Source organism: Oreochromis aureus, linkage group 1, assembly GCF_013358895.1.
Source record: "Oreochromis aureus strain Israel breed Guangdong linkage group 1, ZZ_aureus, whole genome shotgun sequence".
NCBI classification, from domain to species: domain Eukaryota; kingdom Metazoa; phylum Chordata; class Actinopteri; order Cichliformes; family Cichlidae; genus Oreochromis; species Oreochromis aureus.
In genome coordinates this window covers 36,049,440-36,063,543 of record NC_052942.1, presented here as the reverse complement: position 1 = coordinate 36,063,543, position 14,104 = coordinate 36,049,440, and the positions used below count along the sequence as shown (strand labels likewise).

Below are 14,104 nucleotides of genomic sequence, written 5' to 3'. Positions count from 1 at the left end.
GATGTGGTGTCACTCAGAGTTGATGCTGCAGTATAATTATACGCAGCACTGTTTTAGACCATCTTGTTGCATTAGGCCAGATTTCCACTCGTACTCCCAGAGACTTTGTTCTTTTTAGAGCCAAATGACCTCGTGTTTTCTAGTGTCATTCAGCTTTATTTAACTTTATTCGACATTCTAGGGCCTTAGAAAAAGTAAGAAACAGCCTTGGGAGTTGGAAAAATCAAACTACAACCATCTGAGAGTTGTCAGATTTCCTTCTCCCATTGAGTGATGAATGGTCTGTGATCACTGCTGGCCAGATTTCATATCCCAACATGAAACATTTGTAGTTCTTTTTTGGCAAACAAATATTGACAGTATCCTAGAAACTGTACCTATGTGATTATTAAATGTGCTTTGAAAGGCATGTTTAATGACAACAAAGCAAGGGTCCCAGTGAGCAATGAAAGCATTTTTCCTGATAAAATTCAATTTCTCAGTGAGACCTGTGTACCAAAGATGTTAAGTAGAATCTGATATGCAGTGTGGTCAGTTAAGGTCAAGGAACACATGCTTTTCTTTGATGGGAGCTCCATCTGAATTCTGCCGCAGGCATATACTTAATAGGCTTGTGAACTTCAAAGCACCAAATTTGCCTTTGCCCCGTGTACACCATTTGTTTTTAAATCAGTTTTAAAAGGAAAAAAATCCTTGTTTATTCACATAGTGATGTCAGACAGGTTACCACATAGAGTGACCAAAGTATAAGAAAATGGTGCAATGCACTCCTCAACCCTTCATCTCTGGTGCATTTGCATATGACATAGGCGTAATTGGTCACACTTTGTTTGGCCAGCGTATCAATGAGTTATAACAAAATGGCGTCATTGCTGCAGGTAAAATGGATGGTGTTGTAAATATTCACTCTGGAATTGGATTGGTTGAAAAAATTGGTTTAAAACTGATTACTATTACTATTTGTCACATAGTAGATAAGTAGTAGTCCTGTAAGAATTTTAAGAAGATGGATAGATGGCAATTTACTACATGTGAAGTATACATGTATAATGTGCCATTGGTGTTCTATGTCATAGTAGAAGATGTAAATGCAGAACTATACGTCTTTTATGGTTGTAGATATCCTAACACAGAGAATGATGAACAACATCTTTGTCCGTATGGACTGCCCTTAATACCTACTGATTTTAGGCTTTCCCAACAACTACCACTTGCTAATGCTTAGCTCTATAAATATTCTAAACATGTCAGAGAATGAATAGAGGAGGCACGCTGATAAGTGAGTGTTTAATTGAGGGAGGAGAGAAAAAAAAGAGTCCATGAATGGATGAATGGAGATCATGTAATGTGGAGCGGTCCAAAATTCACCGATCACCTGCTGTTTCTACATTAGAGTACAACTCCCTGGTTTCAAGGGCTTTTACATAGCTAAAAACTTCACAAAATAATTGCAGCACTGATTTTTGTTCAGATATTATCGAGACTATGCATACAGTAAAACTGTTTGTAGTTATTTATGAATATTTAAAATTTAAGGCTTCATCCATCCACTGACTATATGATTGTGCCAAGGGCACTGTGATGTTCCCTTTGAGTTTGGCTTTTGTTTAGTACATTGCTGGGTGCTGACCTTATTAACACGAAATCGGGCTTCAGCGTGACTTCATCAGGCAAATCAAGACAACCTACACCCAGGACCCTATTAGTATGCTAATAAAGTCACTTCTCTAATGACTGCTTAGCAATTCAGTGGATTTTGTCTTTGCTCTGCTAGTACACACAAATAAGGGAAATACTTTCTTAGCATGCGTGTCCACAAACACATGCAGTGCTAATAGTTTGCACATTTATTTTTCATGTTTTTCAATGCTAGCAGTTATTTTGTAACCTCCCCTCTCTCCCTGTATTGTCCAGGTCCACCTAGTGCAAAGAACTGATTAATAAGTTGTTAAAATGCAATGTAAATATGAGGAATGCTTAAGCATGGTTAATAGTGTATTATTTGGATTTCACTTTCAGCTTCTGATTCATTTTGAACAAATTCTTTTATCTGCCTGATTGGTGTTTGATATATATATATATATATATATATATATATATATATATATATATATATATATATATATATATATATATATATATATATATATAGTGACTGTTGGCGCACTGATACAGCAGCACTCCAGGTACTTATTTTACAGTGCTGTATTATTGTGCACGTGCTGAGTAGCATGTCTGACTCTTGCCATCTCTTCTTCTTGCTCAGTGCTCAGTGGCCTTTGCTCCAATGACTGCCCTGAAGGTGTTAAGGTAAGATATTGCGCTTTGTTTTTTCACTTTTCTAATGATGACATTAGAAAAAGTGTTATGTTCTTATATGTCTGACCACAGATATATCTGTCTATCCATTGCACTTATCTGTGTACATCATCATCATCCTCCAGAGGTTGCAGTCTTCCAGTATTCTATAGCAGGAAGAGAGATGGTACAGCTGCTAGCCAAACTTTACATCAGTGCAGAGCATCAACTTTATATTCAGGAAATTAGGAAAGAGGATTTGAATGGGTGATGTGCATTTAAGCTTTAGAGCAGCATAAGCTCTTCTTTATATGTAAAGTACCTATCATTTAATGCAGCTTGAGAATGTAGGAAAAAATGAAAGAATAAGTTTTGGTTTCATTAAGTAGCAGTACCAGAAATGTGCTGTTTATATTTCCTTTTTCATAATGGAGAGAAGTTACAGACCTTCATAATAAATTTATAACAGATATCAATACTTGGTTAACTCCCTGACTACATTATGTAACTTTCTGACGTATCCAAGGCTTCATGTTTGCATTGATGTGATGAGACCAGGTACTTCTTATCAGTTTGATACATACTGGCTTCCACAAAGTTAAATTCAGTATTTCACAACTTTTACAGTATTTGTTAAGCTACATTTGTAGCTCTTTTATTAGAAAGTAAAAGGTACAGATGGTCATTGTACAACCTATGTAAAAAAAAAAAAGAGGGTAACAATAAGGGATTTGTGTTTCTCATTTGTAGGACATTGTGTAAAAGCAAATAAAGGCTTTTGAAATCCTGATGTGATAAAGCAGTTGAAGAATCTTACCAGCTGCTCAGACTGATAAGAGCTTTGCATAAAACTGTTGATGGGCTTCTTGCTTTAGATACTGACGAGAAGATGTAGTACAGTCCTAGAAAGTCTGTTTGGCATTCCCATTACGAGGTATTCTACTAAGTGCTGATAATGTCCCCTGTACCCATCACTGGACTACACTGCACATTACCAGATGAGGTTGCATTGAGGCAAGTCGAGTGGGGTTGAACTTTTTGTGTAGGTCCTTTTGGGAAAGCTCTGCATTATCTGATGGCTGCTAATATGAATTGCATTGCAGAATGATAGCTCTTGTAGCTTCCGTTACCGCTTCTATTACTATAACAGAGACTCCAGTCTCTTAAAGCCTACCTTTCATTGATTATCACAAGAATTGCGCTGGCTTGCATCAAATGAGGTGGAAGTTCAGTTTCATGTTCACTTCTCCCTGTTTCTGTTTTTGTCCCTCTCCTGCTTTGTCTGTTTTCTTTTTGTGTGTGTGTGGTGGTGGTGGTTGTGGTGGTGGTGGTGGGGTGGGGGTTGCAGTGCAGGACCAAATACCTCTTTAGGATTACTTTGGTCGCTAGCAGATTGGAAAACACTGGCTTGTCTGCAAACACTAACCATGTATTGGGCGAGTTGCAGTGAAATTTCAAAATGTGAAAAATGTGCGACACAAACCGGAAACAGAACACACTCTGTCAAAGTAAAAGTTGTGCCTTACTACTGCAACAGTCACATTTGAGATGATGCCTCTTTTACTTGGAGTTGAAAGTTCCCATTCAGAATTGTGACGCGCTTCTCACAATTATTTAATGAGTAGTTTGTGATTGCTGCAGATGAGTTGGCATTTTCCATATTAACTAGTTGTATTGCTAATATTATATACTAGCAACCAAAGCAATCAGAAGGAGTTTTTTTTTTTTTTTTTAGTGCAGCGCAATATACCACTTTGCAACCAATTTTACACTTGTGACAGCCCGCAACCACTCACTGACCAGTCGCAGAAAACACACTTTTCCCTAGGGATGGGTACCAGGGGTGACAGTTAGCAATCAGTGCACAGTGACAACCAGTAACCATTCACAATTGACTGAGAAATAAACATTTTTCCCTCGTGCGTGGCAGTTGCCAGCCGTCCTCTAGGGCTGTGTGAGTGGGACCTAACCATGGCTGTGTCGAAGACTCTTCAGTGTTGTCTGGTGTCTTGCGTAGATTGCTTTAAATGCCCTTTAAGCACATATGGCTACTCATCGCATGTAGGTGGACAAAGAAATAAACAGAAAAAAGACTGAAACAAAGCCGCCAGTAACATCCACTACTTGTAATGCCTCTTACCAGTGGAAAGCCCCTTTGCAAAACACATTAACTTTGGCATCAGCACAGGCTGCTGGTGTTAGAGTTGTTTTTGTTTTCTGTCTGTCTACTCTTCCGCCCGTTTGTTGTCTAACTGAAAGGTATGATGAATGCTGTAGACGAGTGGAGCTCGTGGCTGTTTCTACTCCTCTCGTCTCCCATCCATCAAACCCCTCTATCTTTCATTTCACTCTCCCACTCCTCTTCTTCTTAGTCACACCTCTCTTCTGCTGTCTTTCTTTCTTTCAGCCCACTAGTCTGCTCCTCCGTGGCTTTCTCATTGCACTCTCTTTCCTTTTTTTTTTTTTTTTTTACCTCATTTCTATTCCTCTCTCACCCAACTGCTGAGTGTCACAGCATAAAGGCCCAAGTCTCCCTTGCAGCGTGTATGTGTGTATAACAGGCTCATGATTAGTTGATGTAAAGCGAAGGATGGCGCGACAGATCTCTTCATTAGTTGTCATCCCTTCATAATGAAGAGATAATATGAGAGATGAGTATCCACCCACACAGGCACGTAAACATGCAACCGTCACACTCATTTATGCTCAGTGAAATCAGCTCGGTCCGACCTTTGCGTGTTACCTACTAGTGGAAATAAAACTGAAGAATGACTCAAGGTCACTTGTGCCTGTATCACTTCCACCCCACCCTGATTGTTTCTCTCTGTCCTCTTTTTCACCTTCACTGACAGATAACTGAAGTGAAAAGAGATTGCAAAATATCAGCTGTTGTTCGATGTCTTATTTATGTGTCTACATGTGTTTTTTTGACAGCCTTTTGGTGTGAACCAGCCAGGTCCCTATGTCATGTACACCACAGTGGATTCTAATGGTTACCTGAAAAATGCCTCAGGTAAGACCTTTTTTATTTTTTGGGTGGGGTGGGCTGATCTTTTCCTGATAATTCTGAATAACTCTCTGTAATGATGTAGAAATAAGCTTTCATTTCTTTAATGAGCTTTAGTGCACCAGCAACAATTATACCTAATACCTATTAATAACTTAACCTTCTGACAGTGATGGCTGTCCTTTGTCTGGCTGAACACCACAGGTGTGTTTTGGAGGATATTGGAGAAAGTAAAGACTTTGAAGAAGAGGGGCATATTGATTTTTATTTTCTTGCTTTCTCCTTTTATAAGTGAAAATAGCCTTTAAGCTTTTTAGTCTCAAAGACTAAAAAGCCTGAAATAGAAAGGGCAGCTATAATAATGGAAAATATAGTGCTTCACAAAGGTGCTGTAAAGGAAAAGAAAACAAAATGAGTTTGATGTGTCAGATCTGTCTGATCTGACCTGTCGTAATGCAGTTTTAAAGTGTTAGTCCATGTTTACCAGTATTATGACTTAAATATGAAACCTGGAGTTACTGCATTGGGTCTGTCTGTGGGATACAGATTTCTTATATTTTGTGGAAGACTATCGTAGAAAAATACTGTGAAAGCTTGCAAAACACTCGGGGCCCTGTTTCTCCTCTGAAGTGCTTTCCTTGCTGAAGCAACACTCAGAAAGCTGTAGCTTCCTCAGTTTTTTTCCTTTTTTGATTCTTTTTTTACTTTGGATTTAAGTCCAAGTTACTTGTCTTTCTAGAAAGTGCCAGCATCACACGGCAGCTGTTTTCTTGTTGCTGTTTATTTTGTCATGCTACATCACCTGTCACCCTCCTTATAATTCTTGAAGAATACATTCATGATCGTATGAGGCCATAGTGACTGTTTGTTATGGATGGAACTGGTTAGGAGAACTGAACTGAAAATATGTTGCCTACTGACAAACAGCTCCACTTCATGACTGTTTCTTGCACATTTCACTCTATTATATAAATTCCTCTTGAAAGTCATGTCCATAATTACTTGGACAATGACACAGTTTTTGTAATTTTGCCTCTGTCCACCGCCCTGTGGATTATAATTCAAGGGGTTTTACAAAATATTCCATTAACTGTTGTTTGAGCTGTTAATGCTTAACAGCAATTGGACAAATTAAGAAAATTTTAAATATTGGGATGACATTTATTACTTGGAAGAAAATCCTTTGTAGTCAGTGACTGCCAAATGCTGTTTCTGTAGCTGCTTAAGTTTCTGCCTGTTCTTGGGTCTCTCTGCATGGAAAAATATCCATTACTTTGGCTTCGTTAGGAGAGCTGAATTGAATTTCTGTTTCCTATTGAGAAACAGCTCCTCTTCTTGTATGTTCAACGGACTATTCTTTCCATAGTATGGCTACAGATGCTTTTGGACTATGCTTTGTTTTTGTCAAACACTGTCCAGCGAGTTTTGCAGCAGTTGGTTTCATCTAAGCAGATGGTATACATTTCAAAAATTGTACTTCTACCAGCACTCACATTATTAATAAACACTAGTGACCCACTCCACCTGGCAGCCATACAAACCCATGGCATTACACTGCCTTCATCATGTTTGACAAGTGATACAGTATGCTTCAGTCATGAGCTGTTTCTCTCCTTCTTCATGCTCTTCTCTTCCCATCATTCTTGAACATGTTCATCTTGGTTTGTTCTTCCCACAGTGTTTTCAGTACTGTGCCGGCTCTTTCAGATGTTTTCTAGCAAAGTGTAGTTTAGCTTTCTTGTTCTTAAGTGTAAATAGCAGTTAACCCTGTATTTCCATTTATGAAGGTGTCTCTTGATTATAGACTTTGACATTGAGTGTCTTGACATTCAAGAACATGTCAGACCGTCTTCGGTCACTCAATTTTTACTGTTTCTCTTACAGGTTTATTTTGTTTTTTCAGCCTAATGTTGGCCTCCATTATGCAAACAAATTACTCTTTAAACAGTTAATGCAATTCTTTTGCATTAAAGCTGAATGTCTGCACTTCAATCATGTCTTGAGTGTTTGATGTAAAATCCACCGTGGTGTTGCAAAGAGAAAACAAATTACAATAATTCTGTCCTTATCCAAATACTTACATACCTTAGGGTGTGTGGTATTTTATTAATGCCAGTTGAAAACCTTTTGACTCCAGCTTTATTGATTATATTGCTAAGGCCAGTAGGATCACTGGGTCATGTTATATTTAGCAGCCCATGAGGTAACGAACTCTACGCTACTCTACTACTCAAGACTAATAAGGATAGAAGTGTAGAAAAAGAGACTGATGCATAGAAAGATAAGGGGAGACACTGAGGACAGCAATGTTGTGCTGTATTAGCTACAGTTAACATAGTTGATGTTACATTGTGGGAAGGGCAGAGAAGTGGAAGAGGACACGATGCACTGACAGCCTGGGGTCAGGGATATATATAGTCTGTGTGGATTCCTCTGTGCAACATAATTCAATTTTGTCAGATTTCATTGTTTCATTTGTCTGTTGGCACAGTTGGAGAATATACATATTTAAAGAATGAGTGGTCATTTCACAGTCTCACATCATCATTATTTCACCACTATTAGACAGCTATAAGCTCCTGGCTATGAAACTGTGCTAAAACGAATCTTCTAATAGCTGCAGAGTTTTTAGTTTGGTGCTCTCTGTCCCAGCCCCAAAACACAGAGTGGACAAATATTCACAGGAACTCTGCTGTATTTAGCTGTTCCATTCCCTCCCCATGCATTCCACTGCTTTAAAATATGCAGTTAAATGGGCATAGAGAGCAATAGTGAAGATGGAGCAGTGTGGGGGAGAGAGGGGCACCACCTGCTCTCATACCCACTGCAGAGAAGATGCAGAGAAGAGCGTGATACAGACTCCCACTTAATGTGGATGCACACTAAGCTTAGATTGTGCAACGATTTTAGAAATGTATATGTGGTTACGTTTTTATATTACGTTTAGCAAACAGCATTAAAACACTCTGTGCAACTGCTTAACATGAATATGACCAAGAATACAGACAGTGGGAAAATGGTGAAACTGATGTAATAAAGTAATGTGGCCTTTACTTACTACTTCTGATTCTTTAAAGGCTTTTCTCATATACAAGCTGTGACGTGTGGACACTCAAACATTACATTTATCTCTGTTCCAATTGAAAACCTGTGAGTATTAATATAAAACCCCAAGGTTTGAGTGTGGTCCTGGTCAAGGTTCTGTGTTCTTCCCACCAAACCTAGAAATCCAGCAAAACTTAGCTTGCAAGGGATGATTTAGGCACTTTGTCGTGTTTCACTTAATGTGTCGTGTTGCGAAGTGACTAGTTGCCCAGATTGTAGTAATGAACCAAAGGGAGAATTATCAAAGAGCTTCATAGCCTAAGCTCACTGCAACAACTGTCCTGTTTTGATTTTCTCACACCACTTTCAGTAAGTCATTTTCAGCTGCAGCAGGCAGCTGAGGCAAACCCACTGTATGAGTTCTTTTCAGCACCAATCACTAGACACAAATAGTTAGAGACTAGATGGACATAGTGGCACATTTAGCAATCAAAGAGCCAGATATCTTCCTCAGGAATTGTTTGTGACAAAAAAATGTTTTGTAACTCCTATAGGTCTGAAGAAGTAACATTCACCTTATTAATTTAAAAGATCAAAGATCATGCAGCAATAATGATACATAGGGAGGGTAGTTGTGAAACACATTTAGTGATTTAATCTGGACTTCAGTGTGAGAGAACAAAGACTATCAAGTGTTTACCGCTTCCAATTTAAGATTAAGCTATTTTTAAATACTGTTGAGTCTTTATAGATTCTTATTCTAGTGCAAGGGATGATGCATACAGTAAGTGTAGTTGATCATAATTCATGCTACAGATATGGTAATAAACCCAAACTCTTTTATGGCTGATGTGGAACTGGGGAAGAAAATCATCAGAAAGCAAAAGCAATTTTCGTCAGATAAATGTGAAAATGCTTCTCAGCACTTATACAAAGAGAAATGCAGCAGGATCTAACCTCTTAGTGAGTACTCATACCGTGTAACTGTGAATCTCCTGTGACCCCTCCCATCCCCACCCCACCCCTTAGGAAGTTTTGCTGCAAGTCATCTGTATTTCTTGTTTTTTAAAGCCAAAAATTCTAAATAAGACACATACAGAACAAAATAATCATAATGAATAGCTCCTTGCTTTCATGTTGGTCCATATGGTCCTTCTAGTTCATAAGAACATGGTGACATTTTGTTCACTCAGCCAGTACATCTTTGTCAGTAAGAAGTCTCTGGATCCCCAGATAGTGTTCCTGGTTTGGGATGTTCATAAAGCAGACTCCCATGTATTTAGAATATCCTGGCAGTATTATATCCTGTCCATCAAAACTCCAGCTTATTCTTTCAGTGTGTGTTAGCTTGGAGTGCACAGAGAGAGAGGAGGAGGAGAGCACAAGTAGCCAAAGGCTTTGCCGGCACAACTCCCCAGACCCCTCATTTAACAGCAGCAAAGTGCTGCCAGGGAGCAGGCGTGCGTGCGTGTGTGTGTGAGTGTGAGTGAGTGAGTGAGTGAGTGAGTGTGTGTGTGTGTGTGTGTGTGTGTGTGTGTGTGTGTGTGTGTGTGTGTGTGTGTGTGTGTGTGTGTGTGTGTGTGTGTGTGTGTGTGTGTGTGTGTGTGTGTGTGTGTGTGTGTATGTGTGTGGTGATTTAAAGTGTATTTATTCTGTAGCTTGTAGCTCGGGGAACAGCCAGCGAGGCTGCCAGAGATGAGCAATGATGGGGTGCACACAAACACACACGCATACACACACCCACGATGTCTGGGGCTCTCCACCGGGGCCCAACGATCTTCACTTACCCTTCACCCTCCTGAAAGGGAAAGAGAGCAGAGAGGAAAGGAGAGATTATAAAATGCTAAGACATGGAGAGAGGACTGAGGAGGCTCAATAGAGAATTGAAATTCCAGTAGAAAATAGGAAAAAGGAATAAAAGGACAGAAAGAGGGGAAGCAGTTACTTATAGGAAAGAAATGCTAAGATCTAATCAGAGAAGCAGGCAGTTTGGATGAAGATGGGAGAGGAGTAAAAGCAGGGATGGTAGATGTATATGGCAAGTTCAATCAAGCACATGGGATTGCTTTGTGTGATATGAAAATGGCACAGAAGGAAAGAATTATTTTTGGACTTTTCATAGTATTTTGCATCAGACAGCATTGTTTTGCAAGTAGCTTTGAATGGACCACATCAGTAGATGTGATTTTCAAGCTGTTAATTTCTTCCATGACAGAGGTCTAAATCATTATCAGCTTTAAACTTAACACAATGAAGAAAGATGTCATGTGGATTTGTTCTTGTAAGTTACAAAAATAGTTCCTCTTTCCAATAACAATAAACTGACTGAATCAGGAAAAGCAGTTTTTAAGTGCAGTTGTTGAAATTGCACTTATTTTTCCAAAGAGATTTCAGGGTGTCAGGTTGATTCGTTTTATGTGAACATTTTCAAAAATGTAATCATACAGTTTTTTTTTCTTTATCGATTATTCAGTGGTTTCACTGGATTAATTGGTCCAGCCAACTTGAAATCAAACTGGGCTATACTGTATGTGAAGTATGACTTAAAATGAATTTAACTTCCCTATACCACAGCTGAGGGGAACATCATATATACTCAAAAACGATATAATGATCATATCACCCTCTTATCTGATAAGGTCAACGGCAACACTGCACTGCAGTATAATAAGTATGTGTTCATGTATTTATCTTTTATACATTCTGCAGTGTGTGCATACTGTATTTCTATATGTATTCTGTGTGGGTAGCAGCATGTGCATGCGTGCATACCCTAACATCTGTCTCATTGTGACCTTGTGTGTACATCGTACCAGACAGTGGTGCGCCATGCCCCTTACTAAGCAGGTTGGATAGATGAGCATGGGCTGTGATTCTGACAACACCACACCTCATTATCAACTAACTCCTGCTGAGACACAGAGAGAGCGAGGGGGTGGAGATGAATAGTTGAAGTTATTCATTAACAACCTTTTTAATCCTTTTTCTCCTCCACTCTGGACACTGCATTGTGTTCCTCTCAGGGTCCCAACTTTAGACAATCAGGGGACAGTGTTTGAATATAATGTGCCTCTATAAGCGTGATCAAAACTGCAGTGTCAGAAAAACATGTTTAGAACACATGTAAACATTTTCATTGTGAGCTCCAGTAAATTTGTTGTCTTTACATACAAGCTGGGATCAGTTCACCTGCTCCTGGTGCTGCTGCTCTGAGGTTTACTGCTTTTTTTATGGATTTCATTGACTGCAGCAACAGAAGCACACTGATCAGTTTAAATTTATGTCTGGAACTCTTGATGTGACCTAACAGTGAGCATGAACACCACAGCCTGCTCTGCACCAGGGCAGCATAGTGCACCACTGTCAACTTCATAACATTACAGTAGACTAACCAATTTAGTCTTCAATGAACTATACTAAACTGCGTAGTATTTTCATATAACCTTGAATCATTTATTATTACTATATTTGAATTGTTTTATGAAAAATATGTCTTCGGCACAACACCATGTATAGATCCAATAACTGATGAAAAAATCTAGCATAATTTGGAACCGTACACAAGCTTTAAATTGATAGTTGACTGAATTTCATTGAGCAGTCCTTACCTTTACTTCGACATCTCTGATGAATCTATCGAAAATGAACATTTTTTTCTACCTAACAGCCCATCTGCCTTTACTGTGATCCAAACTGCACAGTTTGTGTCTGGTGATTTGTTAAGCTGTTTAAAACATTTTAAGTTACCTACCAATTATAAAAATCACTTTGCTCGTGTTCTGTAGCACTAGCCAGAGCCCTCAGCTAGATGCTGAGGTTCCACAACAACAACGTTATTGACAACTTCAGCATGAATGCATCCCAGCAATGAGAAAAGGGAAAAAATCTGTGGGTGCGGGTGTAAACGGGCCTTGGGATAACATCATTTACTTAATACTGATCTCCACGCCATCGGCTGCAAGCAACTGCAGGCTGCAGCACACAAAACAAACTATTCTTTTTTTGTGTTTGTTTTTGGTTTATTTTGCCACTCTTATACTTCAAAATTGAATTTGGTATGTACTGTGTGTTTTCGGTAAACGGGCGCATCAGCTGCTTTGATGGTAGTAAACCACTCTGCAAGTATAATTTCTTTTGTCTCTTCTGTGGTCAAGCAAATTTATTAGTTTATAATTTAAATTAAGGGTTTAATGGCCATAGTATCACAACAGCAATCAGGAGTCTGCACTTTCTCTGGGACGTTGTGGAGGACGTTATTTTTTTAAACAGCTTGTCAATGTCTTGAAAGCCACTCGTGAATTTCTCAGCTGATTACAGTGAGATAAAACAGTGCTTACACTCTAATCCAAATTATCTTGGGAGCTTGAAAGATTTTTGTTATTTTGGGAAATAAACAAAGAAAATACCATCACTCTCATAAATAAAATTTGATGGAAAACTAGCTATTGTCCATGCCCATAACCCTTCATTACATTAGGTTGTTTCTGCCAGACATATTTTGGCCTTTAGTGCCACCAAGCTGGAAATTGAAGTAGAAAGAATAATGTTATTATGCTTACAGGGAATAAGGAAAGCTCAAGAGTTCTTCACATTGTCCAGACAGTGCAGTTGTGTCTATAATGTCAAAGACTATTTCCTTTATGTTCACCATGGACAAAGAAAGAAAGGGACATTTGAGAGCAAAGTAACAGGAAAGGCAAAGAAAGCGTAAGGAAGGAGTGCTCATAGGGAGAAGAATCGTAGCAGGCCCACATCAATGTGGAGCTCTCGGTAGACTGTCCAATTAGGCTAATGAGTCCACAGGATTAGCAATTACACACACACACACACACACACACACACACACACACACTTACATACTTAACCTTTAGAAACACATGTTCACCTGCAGCAACTCATCCAAAAACATATTGATCTTAACCTTTTAAATGTTTGTTAAAAAAAAAAATCCAAAAAAACTAAGAAGAGACCTCAGAGAGGAAATTGTGTGAGTGCTGTCTTGTGTTGACCTGCCCAATTGGAACCAGTTACGTTGCTTTTTGCTGCATCACTCTGATTCCTCAAGCAGAATCCTAAAAGCCAGCCCATTTCACTTGACGTCATACTGATCTATGGTCAAAGTGTACCCCTGTTCTCAGAGACCTCGTCAGGTCAATAGTGAGCGCAACCCTTTTCTCCGAAAATTTATTGCACGGTATATTGAGGATAGTCTTTAAACACACAGTGAGAATTCATAATACTGGGAGAAAGATAGGAGAGTAGGTGGATGAGAGAAATGAAAAGGGTTAAAAAGGGAGAAAATGAGAGGGTGCAGAGGACAGAGCTGAAAGCGTAGAGTGGAGCCGCAGAGAGAAAAGGATAGGAGTGAAAATGAGGGTGGAACAAAAGACAAAGATAAGAGATGCAAGTGGAGAGAGATCAGAACCGAAGATGAGAGAGGGAGAGAGGAGAAGGAAATATTGGTGTGAAAGGAAGAAAAGAAGAGAGGTAGCCCAACACCGAGATATGGTGAATTACTATTGATCAGACTTAGCATGTTTTTTTCTCGTCTATGTTTTTCACTCCTTCACCTATCTCCCTTTGCTTCTTTTCTCTTCTCACCCATTAATCTCTCTTTTCTGCAGCTAGTTTATGGGTACCATATATTGTCAAGACTGTTTAACTTATAATATGCTTCTATTGCCTACCTGTCTGTTGTCCTGTGTGTTGCTAAACATCCTTTGGTTTCCGTGAAGCAAGTGCTCATATAGTATG

General features: G+C 39.1%; 1 protein-coding gene across 1 annotated transcript in view; it reads left to right on the top strand.

Moving 5' to 3' along the window:
• Positions 1-14,104, top strand: part of itfg1 (integrin alpha FG-GAP repeat containing 1) — a 145,533-nt gene that overhangs the window by 103,537 nt on the left and 27,892 nt on the right. The window contains exons 13-14 of the mRNA XM_031746505.2: positions 2,267-2,310; positions 5,233-5,311. Coding sequence (XP_031602365.1) covers positions 2,267-2,310; positions 5,233-5,311 — 123 coding nt within the window. The remainder of the gene's footprint in view (positions 1-2,266; positions 2,311-5,232; positions 5,312-14,104) is intronic.